Source organism: Strongyloides ratti, assembly GCF_001040885.1.
Source record: "Strongyloides ratti genome assembly S_ratti_ED321, chromosome : 1".
Taxonomy (NCBI): domain Eukaryota; kingdom Metazoa; phylum Nematoda; class Chromadorea; order Rhabditida; family Strongyloididae; genus Strongyloides; species Strongyloides ratti.
The window spans coordinates 2,343,436-2,360,974 of NC_037307.1; the positions used below are offsets into that span (position 1 = coordinate 2,343,436).

Consider the following 17,539-nt stretch of genomic DNA (forward strand, 5'->3'; position numbering starts at 1 on the left):
TGTATATAAATATATGTAGATCAAAACAAATATTTATATATATAAATGAAAAGATCATGTAGTATTATATTCTTTTTGATAGTATATTAAATATTTTATTTTGTCTAGTTTCGGCACACCAAAAAATTTCACACGCTATGTAATTTTCGGAAAAATACAAAGTAAAATTGTTTATGAAATAGGTAAACTTATTAGACAGTTTAATTTTTGTTATGTAATTAAAAAGTGTTATATTAATAACTTAAATGTTTATTTTTTAGATTATTTAAAAGTTAAATATGTTAGGACTCATTTATATTCAAAATGAGGATAAAATTTCATAAAGAGACTTAAAGTTCATAGGTAGAAATGAGGATTATATATAATACTTTTCTTTTAAAATAAAACTTTAATATTTTTATGATGTATTAATTAAACTATAAAATTTATATAAGGCCATTTTCTTAGTAAAATACAATTATATATCTATATATATATATTTTTTTTTTTTATTAATATTAATCATAAAAATGTTAAAATAAATATGTTATACATATTATTTTTATTTATCACCCCCCTCCCCACCCAAAATAATTGTAACTCTATTTATTTACAGTAACTTTGATCAACCCGCTCCATTATGCAACAAGTCATTTGGAGGCGTTACTAATTTTTAGATGGACTTCATAATATATAAAACAACTTTCTTCATAAAAAGATCATCAAATTATATATCTTAATATAATGACTTCTACCCAAACTACATGGCCATATAATTATTCTAATAATCATCATATGCTACCAAGTCCTAGTAATGCTAACTTTAATGGTATCAGTCCAAATTATCCAATGTTAGGATTAATTCCTGATTATGGAGGTTCTAATAATTCTAATACATTTCAAAATTTTCCAAAATTTACACCTAATTTTAATCAAAATATTTATGGAATGTATGGAAATTTTAATAGTGCTCAAAATAGTCCAATATTTCCAGTATCTGGTAGTGATTACATGAATAACAGAAGTGGAGATAGCTATGAATGTATAAATAGCTCATCGTAAGTAATATCATTATTAAATGAATTTTTTTAATAATAATAAAAAAAATAATAATTTTAGTGATGAAGCAGGTGGTTCAATTAAACCTTCTAAATGTGGATCTCGTCGCTACAAAACACCATCACCTCAAATTCTTCGTCACCGTCGCCAGGCAGCAAATGCCCGTGAACGTAGAAGGATGAATAATTTAAATTCTGCCTTTGAAAAATTAAGAACAGTCCTCCCAGAAATGGATAGTGGTAGAAGATTAAGTAAGTATGAAACATTACAAATGGCACAACATTATATATATTGTTTAATAGAATTATTAAATCAAACAGATACTGATGATATTACCATAAAAAAAGAAGAAGAAAAATGATAATTAATATTAAAATTAAATTAATTAATATTTATTAAAATAATAACGGTTAACTTTTCTTTTGTTTTATTATTGTACATTTCATACTTTTTAATTACTATTTTTAAAATAATAAAAAAATTTATTTTAATTTATTTGATTATCCTTCACTATTATTTAATTGTCAACAACAGATATCATCTATTAATAAAATAAAAACATCTCAATTACAATTTGAATTTAAAATTTAGTATTATTCTCCATAAACGTGACTAATATCAAGTACCTCTGTCACCAGCTGTTATACATGTGTTAGATTAAAAATCTTCAAATTCCCTAGTATTATCTTTCTCCTCTACTTTTCATCATCTTTTTTAAAATATTGAAATTTATATTTAAATATTTCAACATTAAATTTAAGGTATACTTATATTATTACCTTTTTATTAATATATATAATCTTATTTAATGTACTGGAAGGTTGTATTAAAAATTAGAACAATATATAGATATTTTTTTTTTATAATTTCAATTTTTTTTTTAACTATAATCTTATTTCCAACTGGTAAAATAGGTATATTTTAAAGTGTAGGTGAAAGATGCCAAAATTAGATAATGTCATTTAATGATACATTTACTTAATAGTTTTTTACTTATAGTTATAAGTAAAATGACATTTAAAATTTATTATAGTATTATCTATAAACATCTCTTTAATTGTTATACCATCATGACAATTATTTTACATAAAAAAAAAGAATTTTTTTTTTTTAACTTTTTAACGGCAAAAAATCAAATAGAAGAAAAAAAGAAGTTACATCATAATAAAGGGTATGTAAAAATTCAAAACATCTGTAAGCAACTGGTAATTATAGGAGGTTATGACCGGTTGAGGAATGTTAAAACATTTCATCTTTTTTTTATGTTATCGGTACTTCTTTTAAGGAAAGTTAATAAAGTAGAAAGTTAATTTTTTGCGCAATATTGTGGGTAATTAATATATGTTGTTATGCAATATGTAAGAAACGGCATTGTTTGAAGGTTTAACCACAATTAACAAAAATCATAAACAGGTGGTAATTGAAAAATTAATTAAGGTTATACAAGTTTAATCAAAGTTAAATTTGATAAACTTATTATATAGAAGACTTTTGAATGGAATACTTGTTTTAAAATATGTACAAAAATTATAAATAAATATTTTTTATTTTTTTTTGAAAAATATGCAACCTGATTTCATTTTTTATGGAATTAATGGTGGTCCAACAGCTTTATATCAATTACCACAACCTAATATTTATTTATTTTGGTTAGTAGGATCAGGAAATGGTAATGTAATTTTATTATCTACTAAATTAAAACAAAATTTGGGTATTATATATAATGGAAGTTCTATAAAAGGAGAAAGTGAAATTTGTCCAATTAATGAAATTTCTAGTACTTTTGTTAAAGCTACTACTAATGATTTATTATATGATGTTTGGATTCATCAACGATCATATGGTTTAATTAATATAGAGTTAACAATTACTGGATCAACAGAGACATTCTTTACATATAAATGTATTGAAAGAAAACATATCAATATAAAATGTTATGGTTTTTTAAAATTTTTAACATTTAATGATAATATATTTGTTATTGATCATCTTGACAATTTGTGTATATTTAATTCACTTGATGATAATTTAGATTTTGACAAAACTTTAGTTAATTTAAATAGAGATAAATATGGAATACCTTTAGTTATGAAAAAGATTAGAGAAAATTATTTGATTATTGGAACAGATGGTGGATATCTTCTTTTTATTGATATTAAAATTAAAAAAATTATATTTTTTATGAAACAAGAGAAGATATCACCAATATTTGGTATTGACATTTATAATGATAAAATAATTGTCGGAACAAGAAGTCAAAAATTTTGGATTGGGAATTTTAGTGATATATTAAATAATATTTCAGATGAAATATTATATACAACAATACCCTCAGAGATTCCATCTAAATTGACAAATTTAATAATTGAACCTAAAAATGGAAAATTTTTTGTTGTTACATGTACTGATGGAAGATTTTTTTTTTGTAAAGAATCAAAAAACAACGAAAAAAGTGCTAAACCATTGAAAGAAATTAATTATAGTAAATCAACAATATCTTCAATATCTTGGGAATCAAACGACGACATAAGTGCTTTTAATTTATTAGTTGGTTTGAGAGAAGAATCCAAACTTTGTTATTGGAAATTTTCCTAGATTTTATAGTACTATATATATATACATATATATATAAATGAAAACCTTTTTAAGCGTCTTTATTTTAATAAAAACAAATTTAAGAAAAAAAAAATTTATTTGAAAGAGAAAAAATGAAATGTAAATGTACTACTTGTTTTTTACTTTAATTATTTTATTACAGTAAAAAACTGAAATGTAATTTATTTATAACTAAAGCTTCATTGATTAGATTAGTTGGAAAATTTTCTTAATAATATGCAAATATATAATATTAGTTTTATTAAATTTAAATAAAAGTATGTTTTTGGATCTGGAACAAATAATTTTAAAATAATTTCAAAATAATTTCAAAAATTTTGCAAGTTAGTTTGTTAAAAATATTATTGATTATAATTTATTAAATTCTAAATTTAGCCATTAAATTGTATGTAAAAAGTTTGTTCTTTTTTTTAACTTCCTAAACTTTATTAATAAAAAAAAAATAAAAAGAAAAAAAAATTTACCATTAATTTAAAAGACACAAAAGAAATATATATATATTTATAAAAGTTTTCATCTAAAAATTAATTAATTTCTTTAAAAATCATTAAAATTTTTAATCCATTATAATTGACTAATATTATTCATAACATTCATCCAAGGATAAAAAAAATTTCAATAAAATTTTGCACATAGATTTATTTAAAATGTGGTGTTGTTGATGAATTAGTAAGAATTATGGATGACGGTATAACAAAGATTATTTTTTATCTTATGACTTATAATATTATTATAACAAGGCAAAAAAAAAATTAAAAAATATTTAAAATAAAGTATATGATAATTTTTTTTTTAGAAATAATGTTATTTTTTTTTCTCAGCTTTTCTACTTTTATTTTAAATATTATATTACTAAAACAAAAAAGTAAACTAATAATATAAATAGTAAAATTTTTTTATCATAATTCAGTTACTTTTCATTAACAAATGAATATTGTTTTTTATTATTTTAGATATTTGTTTTAAAAATTATAATTTTAAGTTAAAAAGTTATATTTTTTATAAAATTAATATTCTGAAATAATATGTTTGTGAAGACATTGTTGTTTAATATTTACATAAAATTATTCCTAAATTTTAAGCAAAGTACATAGTTCAATAATGAAAAGAATTGTTAGTGACAAAACTTTTTAAATGTACTTTACAATCATTTAAATTAATAAAGTAGATTTTTAATATTATATATTTTTAATATTAACTAAAACAATTTTATTTTATGCAAATTTTGATATTATCTAAATTTGCTATATTTTTCCTTCTAAATATAATTGATAAATAGTTAAAAAAATAAATTGAAAGTAGTAAAAAAAGTATTATATAATTTAGAAAAAAAAATGATGTCTTATTTTTTTATTCATAAATGTTGATAGTCCTTTTTTTCATAATCTTTTATCTTCGATCACTTTAGTAATTTTATGTTTATACATGCAAAAACTAAAAAAAAAAGTTGTTACTACGATTGTACTTGAGGTAAAATGAACTAAATTATTATTATTTAATGGTAATTATTCTCAAATGAATTTTTAAACTTGTTTTGCCTTTTAAAAAATATTTTTTTTAAAAAAAGAAAAGATTTTTCTTTTTATAATTAAATGTTTTTATAACTATTTCTTAAAATTTTATAAACATAAATTTTTATCTAAATAATTTTCTAGTTTTTACCATATAAATCCTTTTTTTTATTGGTTAAAAAAAAAATAATAAAAAACTAAGTACATAAAATATTTCATTATTAAAATATGCTTTTAATTTGCTTATAGAGTTAATGTATTTTTTTTTTTTAAAATATATTTTTATATATAATTTAATATTCCAAGTTATTTATTATATTAATAATAATTTTTTATAATTTAAAATTTATTAACAAAAGGAGTAAATAATTTTTTAAGAATCACTAAAAACAATTTTTCCTATTAAATTTGAAATGATTTCAGTTTCTTTTAGTTTTACTAAAACATCGCCACCTGACATATGGTAAATAGACTGATGATTTTTTGCACTTTCTACATTTCCTGTTAGCAAAATTACATCATTATTTGATATTGACATACATTTAACATTTGAATTATTGGTTATTCTTATGAAAATATTAAATATGTTACTAAATGAAATTCTATTTGATTGAACCTTTAATTTCATTGTAAAATTACGATAATCTTTATACTCTTCAACAACACTTATATCAATAACTGAAGCTACTAGGACAAATTTTTTTGTATCAATAAGATCTTTATTAAATGATCGTTTTATTCTATCTGTCATTTCCATTTTACATATGTCAGTTGATGTTCCTTCACCACAAAAACATTTTTTTGTATTTGGTAAACATAAATATTCTATATCTGAGTCTTTTTCTTTTTTGTCTCCTTTGTTTTTTAAAAATCCAGTTCTATTATCTACAATAATTTTTCCTAATATTCCTTTAGTTGGATGTCTAAGTATTATTTTAACACCCATAAGCTTAATATCATTTGCCTCAGCTTTAATAGCTCTTTGTGTTAAGTTATATGACAATGTATCTTTATCAATAGGTATTGGTCCAATTAAAAAAACAACAGAATTGTCAGTTCTATATGGCTTTGTTTTGTACTTAATATTATTATTATTTTCAAATTTAACATATCCACCCTCATTATTTAATATTAATTCATATCCAGCATTATATAAACCATGTTCAAATTGTATCATATCTAATTTTTGTTTTTTTAAATTTTTTATTGTTATTATATGTGTTAGATCATTTTCTTGTGAAAACATTTTAACTTCTATTTTTAGAGGATAATCATTTTTTAGTGCATTTATTTTTGTTAACATATTTCCTTCAACTAAAACAACTTTTTTTCCATTACCCTTTGATTTAAATAGTATAGTTTTTGTTTGTGATGGTATATGTATAACTTTACTTCTTCCATCTGAAATATATTCCTCTTCTGTAATACTATGACATGATGGTATACATTCTATTATCATATTTAAATTTTTATTTTTATTATTATTATAATTTCTTTTTTGCATATCAAATATAACATATTTATAACTTTCTTGTTCCAAAAATATTTCATTAGCCAAATTTGTTTCACTTCGTTTATTTCTTGACATCAAAGTATAATCTTGTAATTCACTAGTACTTACACTAGGATAATTTGTAGGTATTGAAAAATTATTTGTAATAGCAAACAATGCTAATAAATTAATTAACATATTTGTATCTGGATTTGTAATATATTTATGACTTCCCTTAAACATTAATTTACATTCTTCACTAACTTCCTGTATCCATGGTAGTTTTTTAAAATTATCATTAAAACAAAATAATATATCATTCCATGCAAAAATTCTTCTCAAATCTTTTTCACGTTTTGATGATGAAATATAAAAAAGTGTTGATAAAATATCTTCTTTATCTCTATCTTCAAATTGTGTAGAAATTTTATTTATTTCATTTTCAATTTTCGTTGTATTATATAATCTACATGAATTAAGAACATGTAAATATATACCATATAAAAAAAATTGTTTATCACCTTCATCAATATTAAATGGTAATGAAATTGTATTTTTAATTACATTAACTTTTTCCATACTAATCTTAAGATAATTCATTAATTTTTTTATATTAAAAAATAATTCATCATCATTATTTTGGTTTTTATCATATTTATATGAATCACAAATCATCATTGTATTTAACATTGTAATCCATATATTGTCATCCTTTATTGCATCTTCAATTTGGCATTCTTTTAATTTATTTGCATTATCAATTGTATCAGCAAAAAAATGATATTTATTACATTCAACAATATATTTTTTTAAATTTATTAAAATTGACCATAATTCATTGGAATAATCATTATTAGTATATAATTCTTTTGGTAAATTTTCTTTAATTATAAATTCAGTTATAAAATCATTTTTCAATTTTTTATAAAATATATATGATAAGTCACTCATAATCCAATAAATATGCGAATCACTATATTTTGATAAAGTATAACGTTTCCTTCTAACAATATTATTATCACTCATATGATATATTCTTGGTTCTGATAATGTAACTATTAAATTACCAACAACTTCATCTTTACTCGGAATTATGGTAACATTTGTAATAAGTTCATTTGTTATATTATCTCTTGTTTCTATAAGTAAAAAATTTTTATCTTTAACTAATTCATTAGTTTCATTAAATAATTCTGATTTTTTACTAGGATTTATAATAAAAAAAGTACTTTTAAAAGACATTCTTATATCAGGTAAAATAACTATACTTTTTTTAACAATATCATATATTTCATTTGATTCACAGGCAAGTGTTATGTCATCTTCTATATGCCTACGCAATGAAAATGATATTATTTCATTATTATTCTCTTCAAAAAATATTACTTCAAATTTTTTTGTTGCTACTTTATTTATTGTGTTACTTTTAAGTGAAAAATGACTATTGTCTGCTAAACTGCCATCTCTTCCACGATTTTGACAAGAATTTGTTGTTCCCTTATCCATACATATATATAACTATAAATTATTTAATAATTAAAAATATATTTAACAATGAAAAAAAAAAATAAATTTACATTATTAAACGTTGTATCAGATAAACTATGTACTGTAACCGTTATATCAATAACTTCTAAAGCTTTAATTGTTGGGGGAAGATTTATTTCAATAAAAAAATCTTTTTTATATTCTATTTCTTGAGTTTGGATTATAGGACAAGTATAAGTAGTTGATGGTTTCCAAAAATCACCATCTACTATCCATGATGTTATAGAATCTGGTGGTGTATATATAAATGAAGCATGACCATTTTCATCTAAAATAAAATCTTCAAAAATCCAAACTTCAGGAAAGTAATCTCTTATCTCTGAATTAATAAATTTTTTATCAAATTCATCATTTTCATTATCTTTTAATATATTTTTATTTGATTTTGATAATAAAGAATTATCCATTTTTTGATGTGATGGTTTTTGTTTTACCATTAAATAAATAGAACTATATCTTACATCATATTTTCCTTTATTTCTTTCATTTATTACTTCATTAATAATTTCTACACATTTATTTGATATCCAACATGAACTATTTCCAAATTTATTTAAATTATTATATGAATAAAATGTATCAATATTTATAACATTTTTACAAACATTTGAAATTTTATTAAAAAGTTTATTAACAGGTTTTAAATGTCTTATAATATCTCCCTCCATTTCCTGCATTAATAAATTAAGTATATTTTTATAAAAAAATTTTTCATCCATGTCTAACAATTTCTCTAAATTCCAATACACATTTGTATTATCATTTTGGTTTTCAAAAAACTTAAGCCGTTTATCATAAACTTTTAACAAAGCTAACCCATTATTTGGACCTATAATATTTCCTTCAAAAGTATCATTAAAAGATAGAATTTTTTTCTTTAAATAGATAGAATAATTTGTATTTTGACAAAGATTATTACCAATAAATAATATTATATCTATTATATTAGTATTTGTTGTGCTTATAACGATTAAATAATTTGTACCCACCATATCTGAAGTTATTTTTACATTAATTTTCTTATCTTTCACTAGACCAAACACCACTATACGATTATGTTGATTCATAATTATATAGTTTAAGTTATTTTCATCACTTTCAATATCAAATTCTACATTTTCCTCCAATTGAAAAATAGATGTTAATGAAAAAGATTTTATAATTTCATTATTATTTAATACTGGTACTAGTATTTTTATTATGCTTTGCATTTTGGCACTCCTTCCTTCAACTAACAACATTTCACATTTTTCAATATTTTGTAAATTTATATATGATTTATTACTGTATTCAGTATTAAAACTATTAATTGTAATAGTATTAAATATTTTTTCATTAAAACAAATAACAGAAATATTAACTTGCCCAGTATAATATAATGGATTACCATTTTTTAACTAAAAACAAAATAATAGTTTAATGTAATAAGTTTTTATAATAAATATTAAAAAATTTTTTATTCCCTAAAGAAAAAAAAATATTTAAATAAAAAACTTACAATAAAATATAATCTTTCACTTTTTTTTGTAACAAATGGTTTTAGAAGAATTATATCAAAATTTTTTTTCATTAAATCAACAGTAAAAATTTTTTCTATATAATTTCCACTACTTAATTCTGTAAAAATTCCTTTTAATTGTATAGATTTTCCATGCCTTCCTTTTTCACAAGAATCAGCTATACTTTTAAGATTAACTTTGTTTGTTTTTATTCCATTTATTACCTAGAGTAGTGATAAATGATAAATAAAATACAAAATATTTAATATTTTTATTAACCAAAATAGCAACAAAATTGTTATTATATTTTTCTTTACATCATTTACTCTTTTTTTTTCAATTAAAAAAAAAATAGGAAAAAAAAATATTTTTACTTTATTATCAATAATCTATCTACATGATACTTTTTTTTTATACAAATTTATGTGATAAAGAAAAACAAATAATTTGATATATTTTTTAAAAGTTACTCTTATTAAATATTTAAAACTCTTTATTCTCATACAAAAAAATGATACTTTCCTATTGACATTAGATTAATTTTCTATACGTAATTTTTGAAAAAAAAAAGATTTAAAATATAAATCTTAATATGTAAAAAGTATTATCCATGTTATTTTTTTGGCTATGTACGCAATAACTATTTTGTTATATTTTGATAAAAATTTTATTAATGATTTAGAAAAATATTATTGTGCACATCTTTTTTTTTTTTCATGGCTTTATTATAACTTTGTCTAGATATTCATCTGTATTCACAACTAAATACATATTAAAAATATTTAATTTTATTATATTTCGGTTGTTACATTTAAAAATATCATTGATTAAATTATTGCAATTTTTAAAACAAATAAATATTATAAGGAGGTAAAGTTTTTACTTTTCTTCTTATAAACATAATAAATTATTTTTAAATATATTAAATATATTAAAAATAATGAAATACGTGTAATAAATTTCTATTTTTAAAATTATAATTAATACAATTTTCAACTAAAATTATCAAAAACATCTATTGTTTTCGTATATAAAAAAATATTACTTAAATTTTTTTTTTCTTTGTTTTAATCTTTTTATGTATTTAATTTTTTTTTTTTGTAGTTTTATAAAATATATCAAAAATTTAATTATACAATGAATAAAGGTGAAGAAATAGAAAATTTTTTGTTAAATAACACTGATATCATAGATGATGGTATTCCTCCAGCGCCTTTACTTAGTGACTATGTTGAAATGATGTATCTTGGTTCTATATTTATAATCGGCATACCATTAAATTTTATTGTATTAAAAAAACTAAGACAACAAAATGATAATATACATCATAGTTCTAAGGTAATTTTTTAAAAAAAAATAATAATTTTTTTTTATATTTCTATATTTTTTTAAGAAAGGATTTATTTTAATGAAGATTCATTTAAATATTAGTGATTTTGCAATTCTCCTTTGTAATGCCTTTGGAAAATTTTGTTGGATATTAACATATCAATGGAAAGGTGGTGATTCATTATGTAGGATATTTAATTTTTTAAATATGTTTACATTATATTTAAATAGTAATATTGTTGTTTCTATTGCATTAGATAGACTACGTAATGTTGTTGCAGCAAAAAGAATTAAGGTTCAAAAAAAAGAAATAATTATTATAAAATGGTATATGATAATATCATGGACATTTGCAATATTTTTTTCCCTACCTCAATTATATGTATGGGAGGTTAAAAATATTTTTTCAAATATTGAAAATGGTTGGTATCAATGTACAGATATATGGACATTATCTAAATATTTTCCATTGGAATATAAACATTTTGATAATAATTTTACAAAGTTTATTTTAGATGAAAGTGTAGAAACATTTTATAATATTTCTCATCTTATTCTTGTTTTTTGGTTACCTATTTTAATAATGATTTTTTGTTATATTATTATAGCAATAAAAATAATTCATTTTTCAATTAAAAGTCCATTAAGACAAGAAGGAAAAAAACAACGTTATGAAATGTCAAATTGTGAGGGTGAAATTTACGATAGTACTTATTTATCAGAATCATCTGTGGCAAGAAATGTTCATAAATTTTTAATTACAAAAACACAAAAATATTCGGAGACATCTGGAGGATATGTAAAAGATGAAAAAGAAGAAATTGAAAGAAACAGAGAATCATTAATAAGAAGAATATATAATAATATTGATAATAGAGAAAAAAATTTAAGTGGTAATAAAAAAAGCTTTACATTTTCTCTTCCAGCATTTAATAACAAATCTTCACATTGTAATAATGGTATGTTCATTATACTTAAAATAATTAAATAATATTAATTAAATTTTTAAATGATAACCCCTTTTTCATTTAATCCTAAATAACATATTAACAGAAGAAAATTAATTAATTGATTTTTAATTTTTAGTTCCTTGTATTATTATTATTAAGATTATAAATTAGCTATTAAATTTAATAAATATTTAGCAATTAAAATTAACTTATTAATTTTAATTTGTAGTTATATAAAAATTTGTCATTATAATTGAAAAAAAAAAATAATTATCTTATAATTACATTTTTTTTTAGCATACGCAAAAAGAAAATTAGGTGCATCTAAATCTTTATTGGTTAATGGAACTGATAAATCATTATCTAATACTAATATTAAGACGCATAATAATTCAACTGTCTCGACTTCAGGAGTACCATCATTTGGAGATTATCAAGTAACAAGAGTTCAAAAAAAAAGTCAAACATGGCATCGTCAAATAAGAGGTAAAATGTTTAGAACTGCCTTTCTTGTTGTACTTGCACATATTTTTTTTTGGTTTCCTTATAATACGATCTCATTAATGAAATATGTTAATAGTGATCTTCATGAAAAATTAAATGAACATGCAAATGTTTTTAAAGATATGCAGTATTTATTAACAATTATTAATCCATTTTTGTATGGTTTTAATTAAAAAAAAAAGTAAATATTTAAACATTAGTTAAAAATAAAAACTTTATTTATAATTCTCTCATTTAAATAAAAATATATTTACTATACATTTTTTATAAATATAAGGTCTTTTTGTTATGCCATTATGTAAAACAAAAATGTGTGGTAAAAATGAAAAGAAATTCTTATATAATATTTTCTAATTATAATTTTAAAAAATTATTTATCATCTACATTTTTAAAAATCTCCTTGAAAAGGATAAATTACTAAATAAGAATTCTCATTAAAAATAACATAAAAAGTCAAAAAAAAGAACATTTGGTAAAAGATTATAACTTGAAACTAGTTTGCTATTTAATTATCATTAAAAATAACGACATTTCTTCCCAACAAAAAAAAGAATATATTATGTATTTAAAATCTCAAGAAAAAAGTACATGCATTACTTTTAATAATTTCTACAATAAATTTTATAATGAATGTCAAATAAATTAACTCCCAACATTTTTTTTATTACACTTTATTTATTGTTAACTTTATAGTTAACTTTTAAAAAAAAATATATTTTTTTAATTAAATTTGCATATTATTATTATTATTATTATTATTTGAATTTATAATAATCCTTTAATTTTAATGATATAATTTTAATATGTTAATAGAAATAAAATATTTTTATAAGTAAAGTAACATTTTAATGTTTATAAAATATATATAAATATATTTTTTTTTTGTTACTAATATTTTTAATATAAAATTTAATTTTAACATTATTTATAATTTTTTGATTAGAAAAATTCTTTTCTTTTTTATTAATTAAAAATAATTTTTTTTGTAGAATAGAGGATAAAACTATATATAAATATTAATATAAAATGTATTTAAAGTTATTTATTAAAAATTTAAAAATTGTAATTATATTTTAATTAAAAAATTCTTTTTTGATAGTTGAAAAATCAAAAATTAATTTTATTATTATTTTAATTTATAAGTGGAGGAATAATTTAAAAAAATTACGTCACTTTAACATTCATAATATATATTAAAAAATTTTTTTCTAATTATAAGAAAAATCTTAATTATGATCCTAGTACCGGAAAATAATACTGTAGAAAATTAATTTTAATAAATTACTCTTGAATAAAAAAAATTAGGGGATAAAAAAATTGTTTTATTATAATTATTATTAAAATTAAATGCTATATTATATATAAATAAATTTTTATAACTCTACATTATATATTTTATATAAAAAAAATTTTTAAAAATTTAATCAAAATTTACTCTTCCAAAATATAATACAATAATATTTTGATAATAACTATTTATTATTTACAAGATTATAAAAAATAAAAATTAATTTGTATGCTACTAAATTTTTTTTGTTTTATTTTTTTTTCTTTAAAATTCTTAAAAAGACATCATTAATTTATTGCTAAATAAAGGCTATTATTTTTCAATTAACTTTTTTTTTTATAAATTATATAATCAGGTGTTTATTTAATTTTTGGTTTCATGAAATATCAAACAGATGTTACATCGTTAAATTCATATATAAGAAATTATATATTAATCCCCTCAACAAAAAAAAAAATTTATTTAACAATAAAAAATTAATTTTTTTTAACAGTTATGGAATTATATAAAAATGATTTATATCAACATACTATTTTTGATTTTGCTGAAATTGCTTTACTTATTATTATTGTTTTTATTGGAACATATATGAATATTAAAGGTCATCTTTATCATTATCATGTTAGACAATTATCAACATCTAGAGGTAAAGTTAATGGTAGATGGAGTAGTCAATTAGGTAATGGAAATTTTACAATTTTTATGATACATCTTTCAATTACTGACTTTTTTATTATGTATGCACATGGACTTATTGAAGCTATATGGATTTACACAAAAAGTTGGGAATTTGGTAATATTTTTTGCAAAATTTTCAAATATTTTTCAACATTTTCATATTATGCTAATGCATACATGGTAACTATGATTGGAATGGATAGGCTTATCTCAGTTTACACAAGATATAATCAAAGTAAGTTTAAAATAATATATATTAAGTATTATTATTATAGAATCAACATCTTTATTGAGAAAATATTTAATGAGTGCTTCAGCCTGGATGGTAGGAGGTATCTTAGCTATGCCGCAAATTTTTATCTGGCAAACATATGAACCTTATAAATATTACACTCAATGTGTAACAATTTTTGCAATTGCTGAACATGAAAATATCACTCAAATAGATGGGTATAAAATAAAAAAATTAAAATATATATATGAATTATATCATCAAATATTTGTTAACTGGTTTCCATTTGTTGTCCTTTTAATTACCTATATTTTAATACTTGGAAAGATAATGAAAGTATCTTTTAATACATTAGAAAGATTACTACCACAATTTATAAATAAAAAAAAGATTATTGAACAATCTAATAAAGAAAGTAAGAGTGGAATAAATGAATATTTATCTAATGGTACATCAGCTTCTGGTTGTGATTTTTCATTAGATTTTAAAAATAATGATAAAATTAATAATAAATATAAAATGATTAAAAAAAAAAGTGATTGTGAAAAAAAGTCAATTGAGATGAAAAATATGGATGAATCAATTCCATTTATCAATTATAATAAAAAACTAACATTAATACCTAAAATAAAAATAGAAGAAAGCTTGTCAAATAATTTTGAATCTGAAAATAAATTTTCATTTTCTAGTCTTGAGATACAAAATGTCTCAGATACCTCAATTCGTAATGCAATCAATTCAGAGACATCATTAACAGATTTTGCTATTTTAAGATCACCTACTAATAATAAAAAATATTTTATCCCATTTTGGAGAAGAAAATGGCATTTTAAAATTTTTACAACAGCTATACTTATTGTTTGTGTACACTTTTTGATATGGCTTCCATACTCAACTATTAGTATTATACGATTTTTTGATGAAGAATTATATAATTATTTATCACCTAATATAGGAAGATTTTGTGAAACATTAATATTAATTAATTCAATAATTAATCCTATCATATATCAACTTAATAAATAAATAATACCTAAGAAAATTTATAATGATAGATTAAAGAACTAAAAATAAAGTTTAATCTTATTAAAAAATTATTATAAAAAGAAAATGTATATATAAAGATAACAAGAAATAATATAATTATTAAAGAAAATAACTTTTAAAAAATATATATTTTATAAATGGCCTTTTTTTTTGTAGATTGTATATAATTATCAATAGAATTTTTATAAAAAATTAAACTTACATCTGGACCAATTAAAGTATTACTATGATTATTATCGCAAATTCCTTCAATTTCAATATTTCCAATAGCATCTTTTCCAATACTATGTCTAGCAATAGTAGTAACTTCATATATCCATTCATCATCAGTAGATTTAACATCCATAAAAAAATTATATAATGGTAAAATATAATCTTGAACATAAATAGTAGTTTTAAAATGATGTGATAAAATTTTGTATGAAGATGATGGATGAACTAATATAGTCCACCTTCCAGTACAATTAAATTTTGGTAACTCAAATTCATAATGATAAAAATTTTTTTCCCAAGAATAATATATTTTTTGTATTATAATTTTTACATTTCTTGAATCCTATAAAAAAAATATATTCAATTATAGAAATAATACATTTTTTTTTTTATTATTATAATAAATTATTATACTTACAAGGATAGAAAATGTAAGTGGTTTATTATATAGATTACCATTAATTTTTATTGGTAATGCTACAATTTTAACTTTTTCACTTGGTCTATATATTTTTTTATCACTTTGAATATAAATATGTTTTATACTATTACCACCATAAATTTTAAATTCTTCTTTTTTTTTATTTTTTATATCGAAAATAAAAAAATATAAATCAAATATTGGTAAATTTGTTATACTAACTGTTAATAATTGTTTATTTGATAGTGGAATAGATGAATTTCTTAATAATATATCATTATTTTCACCACTATAAATAGAATAAGTAAGGTAATGTACCTCATCATTCAAATCCCATCCAGGTAAAACTATAAATTTTGCTGTTTCATCCCATGGAATGAAATCAGGAGCAACAATAAAAAAATTGTCTTTAGATAAATTGTCATATCCATTTATAAAAAACACTTTTGTTAAGATCGTTAATAAAATAATAAAAATTTTAAAGAAATTCAAGAATAGTAAATTAATCATATTTTTATTTTAAAAATCTTATTCTTCAAGGAACATTTAAATATACTACTTAAAAATAATCAATAAAAAAAAAAAGTAAATAATAAATTATTAGTTTCAAAATTTACCAATCAACGGCAACAAAAAATTGTGTATAATAAACGCCAAATGACATTTGTTATTAAAATAAGAATAAATTAAATAAATTACATCTTTTAATATATAACGTTATAAAATCATAACAATATAAAAGGAGGACCCTTGATTATAACACATAAATTTATATTTGCCGTCTACTTAAATATAAATTTTCAAATTTTTTATATCAAGAAACCTCTAGATGTTTTACTTTTCTTAATTTTGTGATAAATTTATTTGACCTATGTTACGAAAAGTATTACTTTTAACCTAATAGTCGTTTTATTTCAAAATGTCTATACATATCTAATTTTTTTTTTTGCGCCACAATGAACAGGAATGCGATTTAATTACCTTTATATGAATCATTTTCTAAACATTATCTTTTTATATAAAAAAAAATATCAAGATTAAATCTATGAAAGTATTATATTGAACGTTGATTTTTAAAATAATTATTTTATCAATAAATAAATCATACTTTTTATGAATTATATAAATCAAAATACAAATATACAATTTTTAAATATTATACTAGAAGATTA

The 17,539-nt window shown here is 19.7% G+C and overlaps 6 protein-coding genes across 6 annotated transcripts; 4 read left to right on the plus strand and 2 right to left on the minus strand.

Annotated features, from left to right (window-relative positions):
* Positions 1 to 723: 723 nt before the first annotated feature.
* Positions 724 to 1,399, plus strand: SRAE_1000073100 (Protein atonal homolog 1; the record flags this gene model as incomplete). Its single annotated transcript, XM_024647599.1, has 2 exons — positions 724 to 1,037; positions 1,099 to 1,399. The coding sequence occupies 2 exons, from the start codon at positions 724 to 726 to the stop codon at positions 1,397 to 1,399; spliced, it is 615 nt and encodes a 204-aa protein (XP_024501660.1).
* Positions 1,400 to 2,601: 1,202 nt separating this feature from the next.
* Positions 2,602 to 3,633, plus strand: SRAE_1000073200 (WD40/YVTN repeat-like-containing domain and WD40-repeat-containing domain-containing protein; the record flags this gene model as incomplete). The annotated part of the gene is made up of 1 exon (XM_024647600.1): positions 2,602 to 3,633. The coding sequence occupies one exon, from the start codon at positions 2,602 to 2,604 to the stop codon at positions 3,631 to 3,633; it is 1,032 nt and encodes a 343-aa protein (XP_024501661.1).
* A 1,905-nt stretch (positions 3,634 to 5,538) lies between these two features.
* SRAE_1000073300 (Alpha-2-macroglobulin domain-containing protein) lies at positions 5,539 to 10,236 on the minus strand (the record flags this gene model as incomplete). Its single annotated transcript, XM_024647601.1, has 4 exons — positions 5,539 to 8,175; positions 8,235 to 9,602; positions 9,704 to 9,928; positions 10,210 to 10,236. 4 exons carry the CDS (start codon positions 10,234 to 10,236, stop codon positions 5,539 to 5,541), a joined length of 4,257 nt encoding a protein of 1,418 aa, XP_024501662.1.
* A 605-nt stretch (positions 10,237 to 10,841) lies between these two features.
* On the plus strand, positions 10,842 to 12,660 carry SRAE_1000073400 (Gonadotropin-releasing hormone receptor; the record flags this gene model as incomplete). Its single annotated transcript, XM_024647602.1, has 3 exons — positions 10,842 to 11,042; positions 11,098 to 11,992; positions 12,281 to 12,660. 3 exons carry the CDS (start codon positions 10,842 to 10,844, stop codon positions 12,658 to 12,660), a joined length of 1,476 nt encoding a protein of 491 aa, XP_024501663.1.
* A 1,611-nt stretch (positions 12,661 to 14,271) lies between these two features.
* Positions 14,272 to 15,712, plus strand: SRAE_1000073500 (Gonadotropin-releasing hormone receptor; the record flags this gene model as incomplete). Its single annotated transcript, XM_024647603.1, has 2 exons — positions 14,272 to 14,689; positions 14,730 to 15,712. The coding sequence occupies 2 exons, from the start codon at positions 14,272 to 14,274 to the stop codon at positions 15,710 to 15,712; spliced, it is 1,401 nt and encodes a 466-aa protein (XP_024501664.1).
* Positions 15,713 to 15,729: 17 nt separating this feature from the next.
* SRAE_1000073600 (Alpha-2-macroglobulin, N-terminal domain-containing protein) lies at positions 15,730 to 17,031 on the minus strand (the record flags this gene model as incomplete). Its single annotated transcript, XM_024647604.1, has 5 exons — positions 15,730 to 15,750; positions 15,936 to 16,289; positions 16,365 to 16,774; positions 16,912 to 16,925; positions 16,985 to 17,031. 5 exons carry the CDS (start codon positions 17,029 to 17,031, stop codon positions 15,730 to 15,732), a joined length of 846 nt encoding a protein of 281 aa, XP_024501665.1.
* Positions 17,032 to 17,539: the final 508 nt, after the last annotated feature.